Here is a 24,901-nt window from a genome sequence, read left to right on the forward strand (position 1 = left end):
CTTGTAAGCCTCCTCCAACAATGGAACACTCTTTAGGGCCATGACATCATGATACAGCACCATCAATTGTTCTACAACCTGAAAATAAACCAAATCTTACTTCTTATCAAAGTCTTCTGAATAGCATTCTGCATTATCTGGAAACCTCTGTAAACTAGGCTTACAAGATGGACGTTCTGAAATACATTTTAATTAAATATATTCATATATGCCTGTATGTGTTTGACAAAGTAATATCCTTTGAATCTCTGTAAGTATCAAATTAACTCTTTGTTGAAATTTGGAAAAGCTAAAATATGTACATTAAAGAACTTATCATTATTCATTTCTTGCATATTTTTATTTCTTATGCCAAACCCAGATATTACTGTCAGTATGTCAAGTTTACATAATCTTTTATATGTTACAGGTGCCTCTATCATTCTCAGATACCTATTTGGGTTCCAGTGACCACTGACTATATAAGAAACAAGGACTTTAATGACTGATTTACTATACGATTTTACCTCCTCACTCTGTGAGAACCGACACTGCTGAAGTAAGGAGCCAGGCACCAGAAGTTGTGACAGAAACGACACAGTAAGCTGGGTCCCATACATTTCTATCACCTGTAAAAGATCACAATGACATCAAGACAACATTCTTAGCACATGAATGCATCAGAAATTATCACAAATCATCCGGCTCTGATTTGTTTAACACATCAAAATGAGATATTGATATACTATATGCATAAGAATCTTAGAACAGTATCAGTTTTATAAATATGGAATTCAGCATTCTGTAGTAAATGTGTATTGTTTCCACAATTTTCTAGAAGGGCTATTCCTGTAAAACATCTTATCTAAACAAAGAGGTTTTTGCATAGGGGTACCATTCATTGAGTTCAATTGATAATTTGCTTGGAAATAATTGGCAGCAAACTAAACTTTTTATTTTTGAGTCCAAGTGTGAAGTAGATGTTTTGATGACACAGCGTTTATGGAATAAGTATAACTGAATGTATGAACCAAAGTTTGGTTTCTCCCTAAGAAATATGTTTTAAATCTAGTAAAAGATATACACTATATTAATTAAAAAAAAGGAAGTACACAAATACCATTTCATAGTAATGCTAATGAGATAGATATACAAAGATGTGCTTAACTGACCTTCTGTGTGGTAGTCAGTAAAGAGTGGATGTACTTGTAGCTGACTATGTCAACCCGTCCAGTTTGAGTGAGGATAAAGGACAAGAGGCAGTTACTGTGAACAACATCTGTCTGAAGCTGGTGGACCAATAGGCACACACAACGGTTGGCTAAAAAATAGACACAAAGCATAGGTTAAGAGAAAGTCATGGTTCAAACAACATTTAACTAACAATACAAAGTATAGCTAAACAAAAAGTGATGATTCAAACAATACTTTACTAACAATACAAAGTATAGCTAAATGGAAAGTGATGATTCAAACAATATTTTACTAACAATACAAAGTACAGGTAAACAAAAACTAATGACTTAAATGACATTTTATAATTTTACTTAGTCTGATGAGACCTAAGTGGCAAGGGAATTTTACTCCCAGTCTAACATTCATTCAAGTAAGTCTTACCTGTGATAAGTACAGACTCCGAGAAGTAGCTCTTCACAACTATTTCCACACTCTTCACGATTCTGTCCAGAACCTAACCAATAGTAAAAGATACAACCTCTACCATCTGTATGGATGTTGAATAAACAATGACACAAAACTTTTATAATATACAGCTATAATCCATAAATTTTTGCTTTATCAAAACATAAAGCTTAACTTTCTCAATGATTTAGGTTCTGTATAATGTGATTTCAAGTCCATAACTCATGAAATTTTAGGAGTGTGACAACCCAACCAAAGTATAAAGAAAAGAATATACTGCATGCATAATATTTTTTTCAGACAAGGAGAAAGAAAATGCATCCCTTCTCCTGGATCTGGGGACGGGGCTGGGGAAAGGTTTGGAATATTCATGTTCCAACATTCCTTCAAGATCCAACTACTGTTACTCAAGTGTAGACTGTCCCCCAGACTTACCTCTATGATATACTCATGTGTGATCTGACTACTGCTCCCTGGCTGTACTGTCCCCCAGACTTACCTCTATGATATACTCGCGTGTGATCTGACTACTGCTCCCTGGCTGTACTGTCCCCCAGACTTACCTCTATGATATACTCGCGTGTGATCTGACTACTGCTCCCTGGCTGTACTGTCCCCCAGACTTACCTCTATGATATACTCGCGTGTGATCGGACTACTGCTCCCTGGCTGTACTGTCCTCCAGACTTACCTCTATGATATACTCGCGTGTGATCTGACTACTGCTCCCTGGCTGTACTGTCCCCCAGACTTACCTCTATGATATACTCGCGTGTGATCTGACTACTGCTCCCTGGCTGTACTGTCCCCCAGACTTACCTCTATGATATACTCGCGTGTGATCTGACTACTGCTCCCTGGCTGTACTGTCCCCCAGACTTACCTCTATGATATACTCGTGTGTGATCTGACTACTGCTCCCTGGCTGTTCTGTCCTCCAGACTTACCTCTATGATATACTCGTGTGTGATCTGACTACTGCTCCCTGGCTGTTCTGTCCTCCAGACTTACCTCTATGATATACTCGCGTGTGATCTGACTACTGCTCCCTGGCTGTACTGTCCCCCAGACTTACCTCTATGATATACTCGCGTGTGATCTGACTACTGCTCCCTGGCTGTACTGTCCTCCAGACTTACCTCTATGATATACTCGCGTGTGATCTGACTACTGCTCCCTGGCTGTACTGTCCCCCAGACTTACCTCTATGATATACTCGCGTGTGATCTGACTACTATTCCCAGGCTGTAGACTGTCCCCCAGACTCTTCACCACTGTTGTAAACACTTTGAGAAGGGCTGAGATCTTACACACACAGTCTTCCTCATAGGCGCGATCTGATCCACTGTAGGTCAAGTCCTAGAGAAGCATCAAAACTTTAGTATATGACAGCAACAAATTTTTACCAATCTAAAACCATTTTCTGTTATCAAATATAACCTGAGGAAACTGAAAAATTTTGTTATATTTCAAGAAGGTTACAAAGCATTGACATTTTTCTTTATGATGTCCCTTCTGCCCAAAGATGGACAAGGTAGTAATGGAAAACTCCATGGATCATACAGCCTACTCCAGTATTACTATACCTCAACATAGCCTCCCATTCCTCAACATAGCCTCCCATTCCCCAACATAGCCTCCCATTCCTCAACATAGCCTCCCATTCCTCAACAGACTGTCCATGTCAGCCACAAACATATCAAACCCAATATCTAGTACTTTATTGCATTACCTCGGCATATGCCTCCATGTCTTCCAAGAACTGTCCAAGTAGGGTGACAGAAAAGGTCAGGTCTAATACCCAGAATGTGTGGAATTCAATCAAGGCTGATGAAGTAAAATTTATCAATGTGTCCTTCTGGGTGGAATCTATGTGCCATCCTACCAAGATGTCAACTGTATCCTGAGGAGGAACAAAATCAATGTTGGATGATTCAGTTGATGTCAAATGTCTGCCAATCAGGTACTAGCAGTTTATAATATTTTCATTTACACTAATGCTAATAAAGATTGCAAAATGCATATGTATACTATTCGGATAACTAAAGATACTATCTCTGTTATAACAACTTCTAAACTTTCTTTGTAAAATTTAGCTCTTTCTTCAATTAAAAGCAGTCTGGTCTCTAAAGTTTATAATAATAGATTCTTTATCAAGTTGAATACACATTTGGAAATCAATGAGTAATAAAGCAGTTAACAAATATTTCTGCAACATTAAAACAATTTATTGGATACAAGATTTTATTGCATCACTGGAAGAAAGTGAGCCTACCCTGAAGTGAGAGTCAAACACATGCTGGTAGTGCTTGGCTATATGAAGTATGACATTGATGACCGACATCAGTAACTCTGGCGTGTCAGCGTTCTCCAGTAATGTCTGGACATTGGTCATTACCATCTGTCACAAGAAAGGGACATAATCAAAACAGTTTGAGGTGGATACATAACTATTACAGTTACAGTAAGGGAACATAATCATTACAGATAAAGAAGAGAAACATGACTATTACAGAATGAGGACGTATCTAACAACAGCAATAGTCATATTTCATTTTGTGATTGTAATGGTGGTATATTTTGTTTAGGGAAAAATTTTTAAAAAATTAAAAAGAACACATTTAAGACAAGATAAAAGATGCAGAAGTAAAAAATGCTTTTCAATACATTTTGAATTAAATACAGTATAGCCGAATAAGGAATTAAACTGCACTGTACAACTGTTTTGTCCTTCTACGTCATGTCAGTGATGTTCATGGCTTGTATTGTCCTTCAGGACATTGAAACAAAATTATAGTCTGAAAGGTATTATATGAGGGGAGGTAATTCAACCATAATTCAAGTAACTAGTAAAAATCTCTTTCAGAACTTCCATTCAAAAACACAACATGTACATTAATCGCTGACCAATGAGATCTACACAAAAAACCAACAGATAAAAAAAGTCCAGTGACAAATTCCTGGAATATTTTCAAAGAAAACAATGCAACAATTTTGAAAAATTTAATCCTAATTTAATTGTAATCTGAAGACATATTTACCGGCATCAAATTTCCAGATGACTGCTTCTTCTCATCACATTTTAAGGCCTGAATAAGGAAAACCAAAAACACTTTTGATATAAGTAAATAATACAATAGAAATTCTGTATACCAGTAAATAACACAAATTCATGTGATAAAAGATATGTTCACGATATACCAAGAACTATTAGTATACTGTCAACAAATAGAACAGAAGTACCAACCTCAAGCAGGGAGTCCAGAAAAAGAGATTTAATGTCATCCTCAATCACATTGTTTGTCTGGTCAAAGAGCCAATGGAAATACCTGTAAGAAAATATTGACAACGTTAAAGTATTTTACTGATGTCATTTTATCACAACATGGGATTTAAAATTCTTGGCACTGAATTAAAATTCAATATAGTTACATTTGAATACTGAATTAACTCAATATGTCATGATATATGTGACATATCTTTCCTGGTTAAACAAAGCGAGATAATCAATCGCAACAAGCTTGGATTAAGTTGGTTCTTGTTTATTTCAATCACCAACTGGTTTCTGGACTCGCTTTGTTTGTCTTACCCTTTAATCGCCTTGCATACTAAGTGGTATCCAAGCCAGGGATATCAAAACACAAAAAATGACCACTAAAGTACCAGTGTAAGCTCTATTCCCTGAATTTATCTAGTAGTAGGTTTTTAAATTTTCAGCACAAAAATACAAAAGGTTCTGAGGCTGATACTCAGACTTCCAATTATAAATGGAGAGAAATAAGTTACCAATAAATTGAAGAGTAAATCCAGTCAGATCTGTCAAAAAAATTAGCAGGAGGGGGAGGGAGGAAGCATTGAAAACTGTACAAGATTGTAAAATCACAAAGAAGTCCATTTTACCTTTGTGCATCATGGCCCATGTTTCCTCCAACAATCCCAACACAAACAGCAATCTCTTGCTTCAGTTCTCGAGATGTTCTGAAAAAAAATTGATTCCATTGATATCTTATATTTTGGGTAATTCCGTTTTTAAAACTCGGTACCACTTTTCCAATCATTTGGACTTTGAGCTACATTTTCCATTATCTTTTCAAAATCTACTGAAGCTTTATTATGTTATAGCTTGACTAATAAATCATTATTTCAAATGTGATGTAGCAGTTATTGTAAAAATTAGAAAGTAAAAATACTGGCCCAATGCATTTTATCTTACTTTCAGTAGGGAGTAGGTTTATTGCTAAAAACATGAAACATTTTTTGCCAGCACATGTATTTCTACAAGACCAAAAAGATATGTGGGTTTATCACCAGAAATGGGCCTATTGTCAGACATAGAGAGCATTAAGAAAACTTTGCTGTTTAAAATCGTTAAAGCACTCCAACTGGCATTGTTAACATGCTGAACCCACTTGACACGGGGAGTAGGACAGTGTATCAGTTAATCGTGAAGGGACTCCAACCAACTTTTTATGTACATGGTGAGACATTCCGACCAACTTTTTATATACATGGTGAGCGACGATAGAGCAAGTGCATCGTCTTGTCCCATTACCAAGCATTTAGCATCCACTCTGTATAATTACCTCTCATAAAAAATATCTTGCAATGCAACCAAAATGTCATCTGCTATCTTGGCAGTAGCCTAAAACAGGAAACGGTACAACATATAACAGTTACATTCATGAATACTTCTCAAATGAAATATATCCTGCACAATTAATAATGCTCTAGGTTTGTACTAAATATTTTAAAAACTTTGTCCATTTTTGATCAGTTGAATTCACTCAGTACATTTCAAAAATATGGGGTCCTATTTCATTTCTATGGTTTAGAAGGCTATAGTGATGACTTCAATACAAACACCAATGTTGATATCATTCTGTAATTAATCTCATTAATTTTAAGTTATGTTATATTTATTTTTGAGAAACTTAATACATTACGATGGATATAATGACCTTTGATCCCTCCCCAGTCCTCAGGTAATCCTTGAATTGCTTAGCTGCTGTAAGCCGTCTTTCTCTGTCACCTTCTCTTACGATACGGCGGATGTACTTGGATAAACGGGATTCATCCGAGAAATATCGAGAGGAGTCACCTAAGATGGAGGCAATGATATACTAAAATTGTACACAAAAGGCAAATTTATAAATTTACAATAAACATGATAATATATATGTTCCCAGAAAAAATACACACGAAAACCAAACAAACGAAATGTGCACACTAAGATATGTACATAATATGCTACAATTGCTTGTTTCTCTTTGACTGAGCCCCATATAATTGAAGTATTACCAACTTACCATGCATGTTAATGATATAAGTCTGCTCCTCATATTCTAGAGCAATGAGGTCACTTCCAAAATATCTATAATTAGTCGAAAGTATATAGTTTTGATTTTCCATTAAATTTGTTTTCCTCCTGTTTAGTTATTGTACTTGTTATTTTTAAAAGTGAGTAAAATATTCGTAACAATCATAATTGTCGATGATTGTGACAGTTAACACAAACAATGTAAATGAAAGTGTAATATTACAATGGGAAAATGACCATCTGGACAGTTCTTATGTTATCAGACGGGGTCAATCTGTTGACACAAGATACACTGTAGTGACACGATGCGAAAGTGAAAGCTGTTTCCATCTATAGTAAATATTTGAAACTGTTGAACATACCCGAACGTTTTGAATCCGACCTTGGTGAAGATGCTGACGTAGACCCATGGTACCCAGCTTTCGATTCGTACCGACCTCTGCCCGAAGATTTTGGAGGGGGATAATACCGACGTTCTTCGTCTCTTTTGGACCTTGAACCACCCGTGCTACCACTTTTTATGCCATTTACCTTTGACGTTGTTCTGGTATCCGTGACTCTACGGGATTCTTTTCCCTTTTCTGAAACTTTAGTCTCGACCTTTTGGTTTTCCACCAAAGTGGCATTTTCGTTAGAGTTGCTGGCGGATGTTTTTTCTTTAGTTGTGACTTGACTACTTTCTGAAGACACACCATCCTTCTTGTCTGGTGGCTTGCCCTTCACCCCGCTTGACTTTTCACTCATTACACTGGACAACCCTTCAAAAACATAATAATTTACTTCCTATCATAATGAATATAGACTAAAACTGAAAATCAACAGTCCGCCATCTTCCTCCCAAATTTACATAAGTCCGCACCTAATGATTTTTTAATTTTAAATATTGAATTATTTTTCACGAGTTCAATATTTCTAAATGACTTTCTATCTGAAGAAACAATGATCGAGTAGCACATATTTATTATGATGATACATATTTTCGTGTTGTTATTCACTGCAGAACTGCATCATGGCCGCCTTGGGAGAGGCATTAGAACTCTGCACGTGTTTCAGTGAAAAAGACTTGTTATCTGTCGATTCAGACGGTCTCACTGGCCATGTCATCATTACGTGCAAAACCAACTCAATATTTGTCTTCAAGGTAAACGTGTTTAATGCTGTCATTATGTCATCAGATGTATTAATCACATGAAAGACCCCCCCCACCCCATCAAAGATTTAAAGATTTTTTTGGGCTCCATTGCAGATCAATCCTCTTAACTTGGACACAGTAGAATCAAATAATTAGTTAAACTGCGTTATAAAGCTGCTTCAATCATATATCAATCACCCATCTCCGTTTTTGTCTTTAAACTTTGCAGTATTTTAAAGAACACTAAACATGCCTGAATATATCATTCCTATTCCAGTTGTTAAATGCAAAACACCCACAAAGTCAGTAACTTTTACACCAAATATCTGCCACAAAGATACCTCTTGTCTACATTTTGGAAAATATTTATTTCTATTTGTTGAAGACTTTTTTTAGCTTCATTTCCACATCAATAAATACCAATTTAGAATGATAACTGCTCACAGTAAACTAGGCAGTTGAAAAATGAAGTTTTCAATTTATCAGAAAATCTCAAATTTGAAGTTTAAGTCATGAACTCATTTTGTCATATGATTTTTATTCAACATTATTTACAAAAGAAAAAACAAAAAATAGATTAAATGCATATATTGTACACACAAGTTTATCAAGAAAAAACAAAGTCCTAAAAATAGTTTTCTGACATTATGCACATGAATGTAGGTAGTGTATAGTTACAGAAATTATATCAAATATTATCAAATCATTTTGATGAAAACTGGACATATAGAATTTAAAATAAAATGATGTTTTATGTGATTGTGAGATATCATGTCTCTGTCAATTAACCAAATAAGCAGTGATGTTTGTGGTTAACTAGTTATCAGGTAGTAAATTGCTATAGCAATTAACACATTGATCTACAGGTATCATCTGATTTCTATTTGCATTACAATGTCATTGGAAATTATGCTTAACATTACCTGATCAGATTTAAACCAGACAGCTTATATTAAGAGTCATGTATTCACTATAGCCTTCCTTTGTTATTTCATGCATTTTGGATTCCACTTACAGTTGGATGACCAGAAGGCTATACACAGCTGGTCAGTAAGGAGAGGACTTGTTATTACCAGTCCATCCAGATGGACCAGTGGTAACAGTTATATTTCAGTCATTAACAAACAAGTGAGTGTCTAGCAACATCGAATGACCAACACCTGTTTTCAATTTTTTTTCTATTCATTACACTTTTTTTAATAATCTTAATTCTGAAATCAATTTAAGTTGAAATTCCAAGTTTTTCAAATTCAGCTAGCTTTTGGTCTTAATTTTTCTTATGTATTTTGTAAATGACATTATTTTCTTAATGACAAAAGATGTCATTTTGATTTTGACTATATCCTAATCATTTTTTTTTCTCAAGTGTTTTCCTCAGCTGGAGGAAGAAAATCCACAGATATGCAGATTACAATAGTTCATAATATCATTCAAGTTTTTAAGAAGACACCATTGATGTAGGAAGCAGCAATGTATCTGTTTTGTTTACTTGAAATTCAGTTTCTTTATGTTGTAGAATATTCACACCTGGAGTAAAGAGGACTTAAACTTCGAAAAGTCAACCAAAAAACATGTAAGTTTTTAAGATGATGTTAAAAAAAATAATAACATTAATTCTAATAAGTTTTTAAATTGATATTTCAAAATAATTTTAAGTTTGTTTAAGGGATTCTCACATGAAAATATTGGCTTTAGTTTCAAAATATTTTAAAGAATAAGATTTTTGTGTCTCCACTTTCCCTACATTTGATGTCTTCTCATTACATGTGTTGCTCTTTAGAAATCTCTCTATTTGCCTAGACTTCATTTCTGCACCACTGTGAATATAATGCTATTTGCTTTATTTGCACTTCTCGAGTTCAATTTTCAGCAAATTATATTCAGAATCACAATAGTTATGCCCCCCCTCTCTCTGATTTTCCCTGACAGACAAATGGTTCTTGTCATGATGGCGTTCATTACAGGAGATGTACTGTCTGTCACATCCCATGCTGACCTGTCTCTGTTCTTGATTTATGCTGTCAAAGAATACAATGTTGTCTTTTTGTATAAGATTATGTCTGAAATGACTGGCCTGCATATCACACAGTAATCTAAACACCATGGAAATGCTGTTTTGGTATTACATAAATTTTGCAAAATAAGGATTCTTAGATTTAAAAAAATATCATAACATTGTTTTATGGTTTTTATAGAAAATAGTGTGTTGGGAATAATTAATATATTTGTTTCAGCTTAAATTCCCTATACATGAAATTTTGACCACAGAAGGATGGGACCCTGTAGCAGTGTGTGAGGATGGTTCTGTGGACTTCGTTGACAATATAAAGAACTCATACAAAGGAAATAACTCTGATGTTAAACAGGACACAATTTTCTCTTGTGGAATCACAGGCACAAATAATGCTGTCTGTGTGATTTGTTTGTCACAACAAAAGGTAGAATGTCATCGATACATCTTTGGCCATTTACTTAATCAACTATATTTATTAGTTTGTAGTTCTATTTGATAGTTTACTGTCACATGAAACTTTGATGACTGAGTTAAGAATGTTACTATCACATTTAATTGGTAATTTGTGGTTTTATCTTGATAAGGTTTTGTTGTACCAACATTGAAGCTTTAAATGGGATTCAAACTGATACAAACTTATTGAACCATTTTATTAATAGATATGACCATAAGCAAAATAAAACAATATTTCTAAACAGTAGATAGATATTTACAAGTATTCAACACATCTGATTTTAGTGAATGCTTTGGTTCCATATCTCCTGTTTAGTTAATGCGATCTTTCAATGATTAGTTATCAATTGTTTAAGAATGATGGTAAAGGATAATAATTTACAAGGAGATTCTCAATAATAAAAGATTTGTTTGGTAAAAATGATAGAATCTTATTAATAGTTTAAACTTTGGCTAGAGGGAATGGAATAGCTGACAAGAAATTTGTGGGTCAATGACTTCAAATTTCCAGCATATGCATGTATATTAATTTATAGAGATTTTGTATTGGCCAATTAGACTGATTTAAGGATAATGATGTTACATTAACTATTTCTACATATACTCAACAACATGCTTAGTGGATAATTTTGTGACCCAAAATTTTGTTTTCCTTCAGGACTCTGAATTTACAATAACCCACTACTGGTACAAACGTGCCACAAAGACATGGACAGTGCTGGTCACTACAGAAATATGTCCAGAGAAAGTCCGATGTACATCCAGCCATTGTCACACAGCTGGATCAACAACGCGACTTTACTGTTCATGTGAGTTTATACAATGCATCTTATTTCTTATCAGGAATGATTAACCCTTCCATGGGTTTTTAATAAATGATTGCTGGTAACTGATCTTAAAATGACAAATTTATTTCATTTTGTTTAAATCCAATGATCATTAATGCTTAAACCTATGAGCTTCCAATTTTCAGTGTCCAATGGGAGTATGGTGGTTTTAGACCTGTCACATGAGCAGGCTGACCCTGTAAGATGTACAGTGCAGACATTACCAGGGGTTGGGAGGTCAGTGACCTTCACTGTCTTGGATACTCACCACGTGGCAGTGACTGGTACAACACAGGGCCAACAAGGTCAGTTATAACTTACCAAACTTTATCCATTACCTACTTTGAGACTCCTTTTTACACTTGGTTGAAATAGCCCTAAATTACCGGACTGTGTCAATGTAGAGAAAAGATGTGATTAATTTGAAAACTGAAGGAAGTGGAGAAGAGTTTAGGGTAAGAACTAGTCCAAAGCTTTATCCTGTATGTGGTTTATGCCTTTGTGATTTCCTCAGATGATGTCAGAAGTCTCCACAATGAGCAGTAGTTATAAAAAAACAAGAAAATATTGACATGTCAACAAAATCGTAATTTAAATTCAATAAAACTAGGGCAAATTATGAACAAAAGACAGATTTACATGGAGACTATTGAAAAGTTACAAGGAGAATAAGAACATGTGTTCTGGAAGAGTAAGTGTCTTCTGCTTCATCGACAACATCCCTCACGTAAATCTAGATCTCAAAGAAAGCTCCTTGATTGTTCAGGGGCCCCACCCATTTGTCTTGTAATCATTTACAATGAGTTTAGAAGATAATATTGCCTTTATTGTCCCCTTTTGATTAAAGAATTGAATCAAAGAAATATATTTGAATTGCTTATATTTTACAGAAGGTATTGGAATCTTTGATCTCCAGTTTGGTACTTTAAAAGCATGGCGACCCTATCCTGGAGTTGTTCAACCTGATGTCAAAGTAGGTCCATCAATGATTTCTCTCAGCTTAAAACAATTGGATTAGGTTTCAACCAAATTTTCTCTCAGCTTAAAACAATTGGGTTAGGTTTCAACCAAATTTTCTCTCAGCTTAAAACAGTTGGGTTAGGTTTCAACCAAATTTTCTCTCAGCTTAAAACAATTGGGTTAGGTTTCAACCAAATTTTCTCTCAGCTTAAAACAATTGGGTTAGGTTTTTAACCAAATTTTCTCTCAGCTTAAAACAGTTGGGTTAGGTTTCAACCAAATTTTCTCTCAGCTTAAAACAATTGGGTTAGGTTTCAACCAAATTTTCTCTCAGCTTAAAACAATTGGGTTAGGTTTCAACCAAATTTTCTCTCAGCTTAAAACAATTGGGTTAGGTTTCAACCAAATTTTCTCTCAGCTAAAAACAATTGAGTTAGGTTTCAACCAAATTTGCAAGGATGTATAATGAGTCAAGCATCTTAGAGGAAAGGATAGTATGACCTTGGGGCTGAGGGGGAAGGCCCAATAAACAGAAGTTGGAATTGACTTCAACATTTCAAACTTGAAAGATTTTTAGTGGAAATGTAGGTTAATTCTGCTTCAAAACCACACTCTAAAACTGTCCAAAATATGATTTGAAAGAATGATACAGAAAGCAGTTATTCCACTACAATTATCTATTGGATGTTAGTCTTGAAAAAGAAGAATTTCACTGGATTTTTCACAGATAAATTTCTTAATGTGGGAAACCTACAAAAGGAAGTTGAAATATGATGACTTTTTTATTTTTGTGGTCATAATAGACATCTTGCTATCCATTGATAACAGATATACAGTCACCATGGTAATGTGCTGATCGCTTGTGGTAACTCTATGTACATGCTACCCTTCACCTGCCAGAAGTCCACTGTGTCCAGTATCCTAGGCCAGCATCAACAACTGAGCACTGGTGAAACCAGACATACACTCCCAAAATGTTTTGATTGGCCAATAGATGGGAGCAACCCTGTACGTACATTTCATTTCTATATAATGAACATCAGATATGTTTCTATGTTTGCATAGTATGATATCTTACGAGAATTTAATTTTTTGATTGTGTTAAATGTGTCTTGCAAACCAAAACAGTCTTGTAACAGAACTTTAATTAGTCTCACTGGTTGGACTTTCGGGTGTCTAATCCAGTAGGATTTTTTGGGCCTTGCTGGTTAAAGGCCATTTTCATATCAAGACTAATTGGTCTTTACAGTTTCAGCGGATTGTCTGATTCCCATTAATGATACACAAAGTAAAGATTATACAAAAGATATTCTGAAATTCTATTAGAAGAAATATTAATATACATATTGAAATATTTCAGACAAAATTAAATATGTTAAAGAGTTCTTAAAAGATAAATTAGCCCCATTACATTTCATACAATATTCTCATTGAAATTTTCTTTTTACTAGATAAAGGAACAGATGTCAAACCAGCAAAAGGCAGAGGAGCTGGCATCCTTACTGTGTGACCAAGAAAAGGTGGGTACAACAGGGGCACATACCCATAGAAAATAGATAAAACATGATATATATACCCATAGAGAGTTGTCTAACAGAAAGACTTCACAAGGTGTACATACCCATAGAGAGTTGTCTAACAGAAAGACTTCACAAGGTGTACATACCCATAGAGAGTTGTCTAACAGAAAGACTTAACAAGGTGTACATACCCTTAGAGAGTTGTCTAACAGAAAGACTTCACAAGGTTAACATACCCATAGAGAGTTGTCTAACAGAAAGACTTCACAAGGTGTACATACCCATAGAGAAGTGTCTAACAGAAAGACTTCACAATGCAAACCCATAGAGAGTTGTTTAACAGAAAGACTTCACAAGGTGTACATACCCTTAGAGAGTTGTCTAACAGAAAGACTTCACAAGGTTTACATACCCATAGAGAGTTATCTAACAGAAAGACTTCACAAGGTTTACATACCCATAGATAGTTGTCTAACTTAGACAAAATATCACAGGGTGTACATACCCATAGAGAGTTGTCTAACTTACACAAAATATCACAGGGTGTACATACCCATAGAGAGTTGTCTAACTTACACAAAATATCACAGGGTGTACATACCCATAGAGAGTTGTCTAACTTAGACAAAATATCACAAGGTGTAAATACCCATAGGTAGTTGTCTAACATAGGCAAAACTTTACAAGGTATTTATACCCATAGAGAGTTGTCTAACAGAAAGACTTCACAAGGTGTACATACCCATAGAGAGTTGTCTAACAGAAAGACTTCACAAGGTGTACATACCCATAGAGAGTTGTCCAACAGAAAGACTTCACAAGGTTTACATACCCATAGAGAGTTGTCTAACAGAAACACTTCACAAGGGTTACATACCCTTAGAGAGTTGTCTAACAGAAAGACTTCACAAGGTTTACATACCCATAGAGAGTTGTCTAACAGAAAGACTTCACAAGGTGTACATACCCATAGAGAGTTGTCTAACAGAAAGACTTCACAATACAAACCCATTGTTTAACAGAAAGACTTCACAAGGTGTACATACCCATAGAGAGTTGTCTAACAGAAAGACTTCACAAGGTTTACATACCCATAGAGAGTTGTCTAACAGAAAGACTTCACAAGGTTTACATACCCATAGATTGTTGTCTAACTTAGACAAAATATCACAGGGTGTACATACCCATAGAGAGTTGTCTAACTTACACAAAATATCACAGGGTGTACATACCCATAGAGAGTTGTCTAACTTACACAAAATATCACAGGGTGTACATACCCATAGAGAGTTGTCTAACTTAGACAAAATATCACAAGGTGTACATACCCATAGGTAGTTGTCTAACATAGGCAAAACTTTACAAGGTATTTATACCCATAGAGAGTTGTCTAACAGAAAGACTTCACAAGGTGTACATACCCATAGAGAGTAGTCTAACAGAAAGACTTCACAAGGTGTACATACCCATAGAGAGTTGTCTAACAGAAAGACTTCACAAGGTGTACATACCCATAGAGAGTTGTCTAACAGAAAGACTTCACAAGGTGAACATACCCATAGAGAGTTGTCTAACAGAAAGACTTCACAAGGTGTACATACCCATAGATAGTTGTCTAACTTAGACAAAATATCACAGGGTGTACATACCCATAGAGAGTTGTCTAACTTACACAAAATATCACAGGGTGTACATACCCATAGAGAGTTGTCTAACTTACACAAAATATCACAGGGTGTACATACCCATAGAGAGTTGTCTAACAGAAACACTTCACAAGGGTTACATACCCTTAGAGAGTTGTCTAACAGAAAGACTTACAATACCCATAGAGAGTTGTCTAACAGAAAGTTGTCTAACATAGAGCAAAACTTTAGAGACAAGGTAGGTTTACATACCCATAGAGAGTTGTCTAACAGGCAAAACTTCACAAGGTATTACATACCCATAGAGAGTTGTCTAACAGAAAGACTTCACAAGGTGTACATACCCATAGAGAGTTGTCTAACAGAAAGACTTCACAAGGTATACATACCCATAGAGAGTTGTCTCACAGGGTGTACATACCCATAGAGAGTTGTCTAACTTACACAGAAAGACTTCACAGGTTGTACATACCCATAGAGATACAGAAAACTTCACAAGGTGTACATTGTTACCCATAGAGAGTTGTAACAGAAAGACTTCACAAGGTGTACATACCCATAGAGAGTTGTCTAACAGAAAGACTTCACAAGGTTTACATACCCATAGAGAGTTGTCTAACAGAAAGACTTCACAAGGTTTACATACCCATAGATTGTTGTCTAACTTAGACAAAATATCACAAGGTGTACATACCCATAGAGAGTTGTCTAACTTACACAAAATATCACAGGGTGTACATACCCATAGAGAGTTGTCTAACTTACACAAAATATCACAGGGTGTACATACCCATAGAGAGTTGTCTAACTTAGACAAAATATCACAAGGTGTACATACATAGAGAGGTCTAACAGAAAAACTTCACAAGGTTACATGTACAAGGTATTTATACCCATAGAGAGTTGTCTAACAGAAAGACTTCAAAACTTCACAAGGTGTACATACCCATAGAGAGTTGTCTAACAGAAAGACTTCACAAGGTGTACATACCCATAGAGAGTTGTCTAACAGAAAGACTTCACAAGGTGTACATACCCATAGAGAGTTGTCTAACAGAAAGACTTCACAAGGTGTACATACCCATAGAGAGTTGTCTAACAGAAAGACTTCACAAGGTTTACATACCCATAGAGAGTTGTCTAACAGAAAGACTTCACAAGGGTTACATACCCTTAGAGAGTTGTCTAACAGAAAGACTTCACAAGGTTTACATACCCATAGAGAGTTGTCGAACAGAAAGACTTCACAAGGTGTACATACCCATAGAGAGTTGTCACAAGGTTTAACATAGAGAGTTGTCTAACAAAAGACTTCACAAGGTTACATACCCATAGAGAGTTGTCTAACAGAAAGACTTCACAAGGTTTACATACCCATAGAGAGTTGTCTAACTTAGACCCAAGAGATATCACAAGGTGTACATACCCATAGAGAGTTGTCTAACATAGAGAGTTGTCTAACAGAAAGACTTCACAAGGTGTACATACCCATAGAGAGTTGTCTAACAGAAACTTCACTTCACAAGGTTACATACCCATAGAGAGAGAGTTGTCTAACAGAAAGACTTCACAAGGTGTACATACCCATAGAGAGTTGTCTAACAGAAAGACTTCACAAGGTGTACATACCCATAGAGAGTTGTCTAACAGAAAGACTTCACAAGGTGTACATACCCATAGAGAGTTGTCTAACAGAAAGACTTAACAAGGTGTACATACTCTTAGAGAGTTGTCTAACAGAAAGACTTTACAAGAGAGAGTGTCTAACAGAAAGACTCACAATACAAACCCATAGAGAGTTGTTTAACAGAAAGACTTCACAAGGTGTACATACCCATAGAGAGTTGTCTAACAGAAAGACTTCACAAGGTTTACATACCCATAGAGAGTTGTCTAACAGAAAGACTTCACAAGGTTTACATACCCATAGATAATTGTCTAACTTAGACAAAATATTACAAGGTGTACATACCCATGGAGAGTTGTCTAACTTAGACAAAATATCACAGGGTGTACATACCCATAGAGAGTTGTCTAACTTACACAAAATATCACAGGGTGTACATACCCATAGAGAGTTGTCTAACTTACACAAAATATCACAGGGTGTACATACCCATAGGTAGTTGTCTAACATAGGAAAAACTTTACAAGGTATTTATACCCATAGAGAGTTGTTTCAGTGAGGAGGAATCATATAACATATTGATTTGCTTTGATTTAGATGTTGTTCTTTTAAAAATTATGAGTCAACCATTTGGCCAACTACATTAAGTTTGTTCAGGATCTATTCAAAGGTTGCAGAGAAGTTCTTTTTATCAAGGGTAGAACCATGAAATTTCAGATTTGAATATTGTGATGCCATATCATTTATTCAAAATGTGATATCCCAAAAAGTTACACATATACATATGATGTAAATGTATTCCTTGTCTAACTTCCTGATGATTGTACATGTACTATATTGTTCGGCAATTCGCTCATGTCTAGTAATAAGCCCATCCATATGTGTTGCAGTATCAGTAAAATTATAAGTTATGTATTAAGCTGTCCTGCACTAAGCCCATCACCTGACTTTTAAGTAAGACTTATTGCTAGGTGTATTTCTTTGTAAACTGATAATTGTTTTACTATTTTTGTTTAGACTAAAACACATAAAAACTTTCACACTACCTTCTGGAAACTGATGGGATGTGTGAAGGAATTTCAGAGTACATGGTACATGAGTCCACTGTTTACGGATGTCCTAACACGATGTGTGACTGAGAAAAAGTTCTGGCCAAAGGAAGAGATCGCTGAGCTGATGAAAATCTACAGCATGCCTATAAGGTAAATGGTCCAAATGTCATGGTAAAGTTCAGAAACTATAGGTTTAGAAACAATAGGCCTCTTGATGACCTGTTGTCATTTTTCCGGAAAATTCTCAATTGTGACCAATGTTGTGACATGTCTGTACAAGAACTAAATCAAAGTATCTTGAGCAGTAGAACCCCCAAGGGACCAGTGGATGCTTCAAAAATATCAGTTTGAAGCTTTAACAAGAAAGAAATAATTGTCAGAATAGATAAACATTGTGTTATTGGTGGGTGAGATTTTGTATGTGTTTCAATGCCTATTATATTTACAGTGTTATGCCGAAGTTGGTGGAGGCTCTGATACAGCACGGTGAGATCTGTCTCCTACATACTTTTCTACAGAGTGTGTCTGAGGTGCCCGAGGTGTGTCTGTGTAAGGCCCTGCAGTACTATATTACGTAAGTCACTACAATGTGTGTGTCAGGTCCCTGTGTCTATAGAGTGTGTTTGAGGTGTGTCTGTGTAAGGCCTTGCAGTACTGCATTACGTAAGTCACTACAGTGTGTGTGTCAGGTCCCTGTGTCTATAGAGTGTGTTTGAGGTGTGTCTGTGTAAGGCCCTGCAGTACTACATTACGTAAGTCACTACAATGTGTGTGTCAGGTCCCTGTGTCTATAGAGTGTGTTTGAGGTGTGTCTGTGTAAGGCCCTGCAGTACTACATTACATAAGTCACTACAATGTGTGTGTCAGGTCCCTGTGTCTATAGAGTGTGTTTGAGGTGTGTCTGTGTAAGGCCCTGCAGTACTACATTACATAAGTCACTACAATGTGTGTGTCAGGTCCCTGTGTCCTAAGGTGTGTGTGTGGTCCCTGTGTCCTACAGTGTGTATGTGTGTGGTCCTTGTGTCCTACAGTGTGTATGAGGTTTCTTTGACTTAGTGTGTGTGGTCCCTGTGTCCTACATTGTGTGTGAGGTTCCTTTGTCCTAAAGTGTGTGTGAGGTCACTGTTTCCTACAGTGTATGTGAGGTTCCTTTGTCCTGCATTGTGTGAGGTCCCTGTGTCCTACGTTTCAGGGATGTTTTTCAATGTAGTTCAACTTTGTTAACTAAGGGGCACAACTCTGAAAAGATTATTTGAGAACTGATGTGAAGTCATAGTTGAAGGAAATATTTTAACTTTGATACAGATAATATTGAAAGGATTGCCTTGACTTTTAATTATGTTTTGATTTATTTATAGGGCAGAAGATGAAGATTTAGCTAAAGCAGCACACAAACTGTGTATTGACAAATTACCATCAGATGACAAGAAGTCATTTAGAGCTCATAAGGCATACTTTGTGTATCCTTTCCTGGTTAAAATGCTATGAGATGTTAGATTTTATTTGAATGATTTGATATGCCATGTTTTACTTGTGGTCCTATGCAATGATTATGCATTTGGCTTCAGTTTTCTTACAAATAATTTCCTCTTCAGGACAATTAAACCTAGAGATATGATGTGCTGTGTGGTGAAGACTGTCATTCAAATCAATTGTCTTAATGTTTATTGAGAATAAAACCTATCTTTACCAATGGTAGTTTTGTCAAGGATGTATCTGTTATATGGTGTCATTTATAATGTTTTTACAAGTATGTCTTCACCAAATAGACATAGTGTTTACCTCTGAAAAATTTACTCGTGATGCACAGTTTACCATTTTGAGCCTCTTGTACATTTCTGATTCCAAAATTTCTCAAGAGATAAAAATAGTCTTTTTCTCCATGCTAAAAAATAAGTTATTCTTCCAGAATTAAAGAAAATCAGGAATATTTTCCCCATGTTCAAATATTTCTACATGGTCCCCATAGCTGCAAGGTACTTAAAATTCATTGGAAACATAAACCAGTAAATGTCAGCTTCACCAACAATGTCGTATATGTATCAGTATATTTACCAGTAACATGATAGTGTACTGGTACCCATTACCACTGTATCTACACAGACCTTGACTGTCATCAGAAACTCTGTGCTGAAGGAAGCATTCAATGACGTATTCTTAGTGGATTATTTGAAGTCTCTTGATTTTAAAAATGTTTTGGTAAGTGTTGTTAAAAACTGTCCACTGTATTTGTTATTTTGTTTTGAAATAGAATATTTAATAGTTTTATCAAGAAATAATCAAAAAATATTTAATGGTTTTATCAAGAAATAATCAAAAAATATTTAATGGGTTTATCCAGTAATATCCAACAGAACCTTGTAAGCAATGTAGTTTCAGGAAATGTATCTGATTAAAGCCACACTCCTCCTCCTCCTCCTCCTCCTCCTCCTCCTCCTCCTCCTCAGTTGGCTTTGGAAGAAAAATCTCTAATTTAGATAGGATTTTGAAGTAAATATGACTGTAAAGGATAGAATTATCAAACTTCAAAGAAAAAAATCTGTACATATCTGACTATTACTACGACAGGTCGTGTTGGAACACCTTCATCTCATGTTGGGAGATCAGCTGGAAGATTTAGGAAATGAGGAAGACAAAATATCATTGGAATTGGTAGAGATGGAGAAAGAGGAAGGAGAGGAAGAAACAGAAGAAGATACTAAAAGAGAAGAAGATAAAGAAGACAGGAAAATCCAAACATTGTGTCAGCCGACCATACCACAGGTATTAAAGTGATTTGTGTACTCTGTTTGGCCACTGTTTTTTCATAAACAATAGCTCCTTCTTTTCTTTCATTTTGAATGAAATTTAAAGTGTTATGTACTGTGTTATTGATTTGAAAAATGGTTGAATTTCTAGCTTGCTTTTTCAAAGAATGAGAGCAAAAGCTTAACTGCTTTTGAAAAAAAAACTATTAATAACCTTAACCTTCTAAAAAGGTGATGGGATACAATAAGCTGTTCCAAAGAGAGCTGTACATATGCCAGTCAGGACTAGACCAGTATAACTTCTCATGTGTTGTTATCTTCCTAGGCAGATTTGCATTCAAACCTTTTCTTCACTGCTTCCTGTCAATGATTGTTAACAAAATCTCTGAGTGGTCGAAACTTCATACAGTGTAAAACCAATCTACAATTACATGTTTTATGGCACAACAGACTGATATGATTGTGTCCTTGACAAGACACTTAACATCAGCTGCTTTGTGGAGCAACGGGCCTCCTGTATGTAGTTCAGTGAAGTAGTCACCAAGCATGGAAATCCCACCTCAATAAACAAACCTGGGGACCTGCATATTAGTCTTGTTTATGATAATATTTTAAATCAGAAATATCTGTACATTTTAATCCTTTCAGATTGCTGACTGGATCTGTGTGTTACTTGATGCTCACATCACCCAGCTTATTATCTCCCCTGATGCACGATTACTTCTCATAAATCTCCATACATCTGTGGCCTCACAGGTGAGTGACATTTTCATACAAGTAACAAATTGAATATGCAGGTGTATAGAATAGATCACATCATAATGTACTGATAGTTTAAGACATTGATATCAATGATGAATAATTTCCTTTTTACTTCCTGCCTCTCGACTCGCTCCCCAATTAGAATTTTTTTTACAAATGGTTTAATGACACCAAATTACGTTGATGGACTCTTAAGAATGGTTTGTAATTCAAAGGGGCAATGATAGTTTAGCGGTTTGTCTTATGTAATCTCTTGTGCTGTCTTTAGGCAAACCACTTTACTCTATTGTTCTTTATGGCATGCGAAGAACCTTCCTTAGGTTGAACAATGAGGCAGTCACTAGCTGCTACAAGGAGACTAAAATACAATGGCTGTTCACAGCATGATTAACCTAGCAAACATTACAATGCAGTATAATTTGATTATCTGTCTATTTTTCATTTGTCTCATTTTTTCATAGGTTCAGTTTTATGATGAGTTGTCAACTCTTGAGGCACTCCTAGACCAACTGAAGGCCAAGTGTTCTGTCACATCCAAGAAGGCGGTCGGTCAGTACTGTGTAGAAGTTCTTCACATCCATTGATCCCATTTCACAAATAAAGATGATTACTTTACACTATATCTCTTATTATTATTATTATTATGAAAATCTCTACAAATTTCCGTGTATCCTATAACTACTTTTTTGTTTTGTGTTTTTTTTTTTTTTCATGAGAGGTCCATTTCCACACGATTCCAAAATGTGAAGTTATTTGAAAATTAAAATCTTCAAAAAAGTGACAATTCCGAAACCCTTTTAAAAGTAAATTGAATTTTCTCAACAAAAAAATAATCAAATCATCAATTGATTAGAAAAAAGATGTATAACCTGATACCTGAATATGAAAATGAAATGCACACAGAAGAAAATGTGACTTACAGTATTTGATATAGTCAAAGGTACAGCATAGCCAACAATCCCATGGCTGGAGGGAGTCTTTGTCGAAAGAAGTCTACAATCAACACATTCATGAAAATCACTTTCAAACAAATCAACATTATTCAGTGAAAATCAGTACCAAACAAGTCCACGATCATTCATGAAAATCAGTACCAAACAAGTCCACAATTATCTGTGAAAATCAGTACCAAACAAGTCCACAATTATCCGTGAAAATCAGTAACAAACAAGTCCACAATTATCCGTGAAAATCAGTACCAAACAAGTCCACAATCATCCGTGAAAATCAGTAACAAACAAGTCCACAATTATCGGTGAAAATCAGTACCAAACAAGTCCACGATCATTCATGAAAATCAGTACCAAACAAGTCCACAATTATCCGTGAAAATCAGTACCAAACAAGTCCACAATTATCCCTGAAAATCAGTACCAAACAAGTCCACAATCATCCGTGAAAATCAGTAACAAACAAGTCCACAATTATCGGTGAAAATCAGTACCAAACAAGTCCACGATCATTCATGAAAATCAGTACCAAACAAGTCCACAATTATCCGTGAAAATCAGTACCAAACAAGTCCACAATTATCCCTGAAAATCAGTACCAAACAAGTCCACAATTATCCGTGAAAATCAGTACCAAACAAGTCCACAATTATCGGTGAAAATCAGTACCAAACAAGTCCACAATTATCCGTGAAAATCAGTACCAAACAAGTCCACGATCATTCATGAAAATCAGTACCAAACAAGTCCACAATTATCCCTGAAAATCAGTACCAAACAAGTCCACAATTATCGGTGAAAATCAGTACCAAACAAGTCCACAATTATCCCTGAAAATCAGTACCAAACAAGTCCACAATTATCGGTGAAAATCAGTACCAAACAAGTCCACAATTATCCCTGAAAATCAGTACCAAACAAGTCCACAATTATCCCTGAAAATCAGTACCAAACAAGTCCACAATTATCCCTGAAAATCAGTACCAAACAAGTCCACAATTATCCCTGAAAATCAGTACCAAACAAGTCCACAATTATCGGTGAAAATCAGTAACAAACAAGTCCACAATTATCCGTGAAAATCAGTACCAAACAAGTCCACAATTATCCGTGAAAATCAGTACCAAACAAGTCCACAATTATCGGTGAAAATCAGTACCAAACAAGTCCACAATTATCCCTGAAAATCAGTACCAAACAAGTCCACAATTATCCCTGAAAATCAGTACCAAACAAGTCCACAATTATCCGTGAAAATCAGTACCAAACAAGTCCACAATTATCCCTGAAAATCAGTACCAAACAAGTCCACAATTATCCGTGAAAATCAGTACCAAACAAGTCCACAATTATCCGTGAAAATCAGTACCAAACAAGTCCACAATTATCCGTGAAAATCAGTACCAAACAAGTCCACAATTATCCGTGAAAATCAGTACCAAACAAGTCCACAATTATCCGTGAAAATCAGTACCAAACAAGTCCACAATTATCCCTGAAAATCAGTACCAAACAAGTCCACAATTATCCCTGAAAATCAGTACCAAACAAGTCCACAATTATCCGTGAAAATCAGTACCAAACAAGTCCACAATTATCCCTGAAAATCAGTACCAAACAAGTCCACGATCATCGGTCAAATAAAGTACCCAGCAACTGCAGTCAGCGGTATAACAAGTATACAATTATCTATAAAAAAAAAACTAGCACCAATTAATTCTAAATTTTTCCCCTCATATTAGATTCACCAATGAAGACCATAGTCTTTACTGAAAATGTATTATTCACAAATACGCATTGAAACAGAGGGATAGATTTGCACACTATTGCTTGGTGTTGTGAACGCGGGATTGCCTCGGCCTACCCACAAATATGAAATGCTTGATGCCGTTTGCCAAACCTCTCTTCTTTAAGAGCTTCAGCACGAGTACTTGACCGGTGTTGTAATTGAACGTTGTCGTCGTCTATGTATTCTGTATGTTAAGACCTTCAGTAATTCTAATAAAAATGTTAATGGTTCTTTACTTTCTTCATCAGATAGCACGCTCATCATATCGCCTCGGCGTTCTCTTGTAGTCATTACACGTTCACTGACAGATGAAAAATCATTATTGAAATACCATATTGGTTTCTTATCCACTCGTACGGGTTAATTCATAATTTAGAACTTAAACGAACAGAATTACAAAACGAGCAGTATACAATCATCTTTTATTCAACATATAATATCTATGGTTGAAAAGGTACCGACAAGGAAAGCGTCACGCTAGGGTC

General features: G+C 35.6%; 2 protein-coding genes across 2 annotated transcripts in view; one reads left to right on the forward strand and one right to left on the reverse strand.

Moving 5' to 3' along the window:
* The window catches only part of LOC132562894 (serine/threonine-protein kinase SMG1-like), a 97,520-nt gene extending 89,839 nt beyond the window's left edge, over positions 1–7,681 (reverse strand). Inside the window, exons 1-13 of the mRNA XM_060227670.1 lie at positions 7,300–7,681; positions 6,579–6,718; positions 6,204–6,262; positions 5,521–5,598; positions 4,868–4,949; positions 4,662–4,709; positions 3,896–4,021; positions 3,353–3,523; positions 2,824–2,979; positions 1,597–1,669; positions 1,152–1,300; positions 507–608; positions 2–78 (exon numbers count right to left, since the gene is read on the reverse strand). Coding sequence (XP_060083653.1) covers positions 2–78; positions 507–608; positions 1,152–1,300; positions 1,597–1,669; positions 2,824–2,979; positions 3,353–3,523; positions 3,896–4,021; positions 4,662–4,709; positions 4,868–4,949; positions 5,521–5,598; positions 6,204–6,262; positions 6,579–6,718; positions 7,300–7,681 — 1,643 coding nt within the window. The remainder of the gene's footprint in view (position 1; positions 79–506; positions 609–1,151; positions 1,301–1,596; positions 1,670–2,823; positions 2,980–3,352; positions 3,524–3,895; positions 4,022–4,661; positions 4,710–4,867; positions 4,950–5,520; positions 5,599–6,203; positions 6,263–6,578; positions 6,719–7,299) is intronic.
* Positions 7,682–7,946: 265 nt separating this feature from the next.
* LOC132562902 (nucleolar protein 11-like) lies at positions 7,947–22,297 on the forward strand. The gene is made up of 16 exons (XM_060227678.1): positions 7,947–8,078; positions 9,087–9,197; positions 9,586–9,642; positions 10,304–10,507; positions 11,195–11,345; positions 11,510–11,668; positions 12,254–12,336; positions 13,152–13,331; positions 13,775–13,843; positions 18,134–18,318; positions 18,617–18,742; positions 19,527–19,628; positions 20,289–20,367; positions 20,737–20,931; positions 21,564–21,671; positions 22,139–22,297. Exons 1-16 carry the CDS (start codon positions 7,947–7,949, stop codon positions 22,259–22,261), a joined length of 2,064 nt encoding a protein of 687 aa, XP_060083661.1. The 3' UTR covers positions 22,262–22,297.
* The last annotated feature ends 2,604 nt before the right edge of the window (positions 22,298–24,901 follow it).

The sequence above is a fragment of the Ylistrum balloti genome, unplaced genomic scaffold (assembly GCF_031769215.1).
Source record: "Ylistrum balloti isolate Yb309-2 unplaced genomic scaffold, AGI_CSIRO_Ybal_v1 Utg371544, whole genome shotgun sequence".
In the NCBI taxonomy this organism is placed as follows: Eukaryota; Metazoa; Mollusca; class Bivalvia; order Pectinida; family Pectinidae; genus Ylistrum; species Ylistrum balloti.

Excerpts from the sequence above, each read along its gene's own strand:
- LOC132562902 (XM_060227678.1), top strand. The coding sequence starts at position 7,947 with ATGGCCGCCTTGGGAGAGGCATTAGAACTCTGCACGTGTTTCAGTGAA. Across the intron at positions 10,508-11,194 it reads TTTGTTTGTCACAACAAAAG|GACTCTGAATTTACAATAAC; the intron begins GTAGAATGTCAT and ends GTTTTCCTTCAG. Across the intron at positions 13,332-13,774 it reads CAATAGATGGGAGCAACCCT|ATAAAGGAACAGATGTCAAA; the intron begins GTACGTACATTT and ends TCTTTTTACTAG.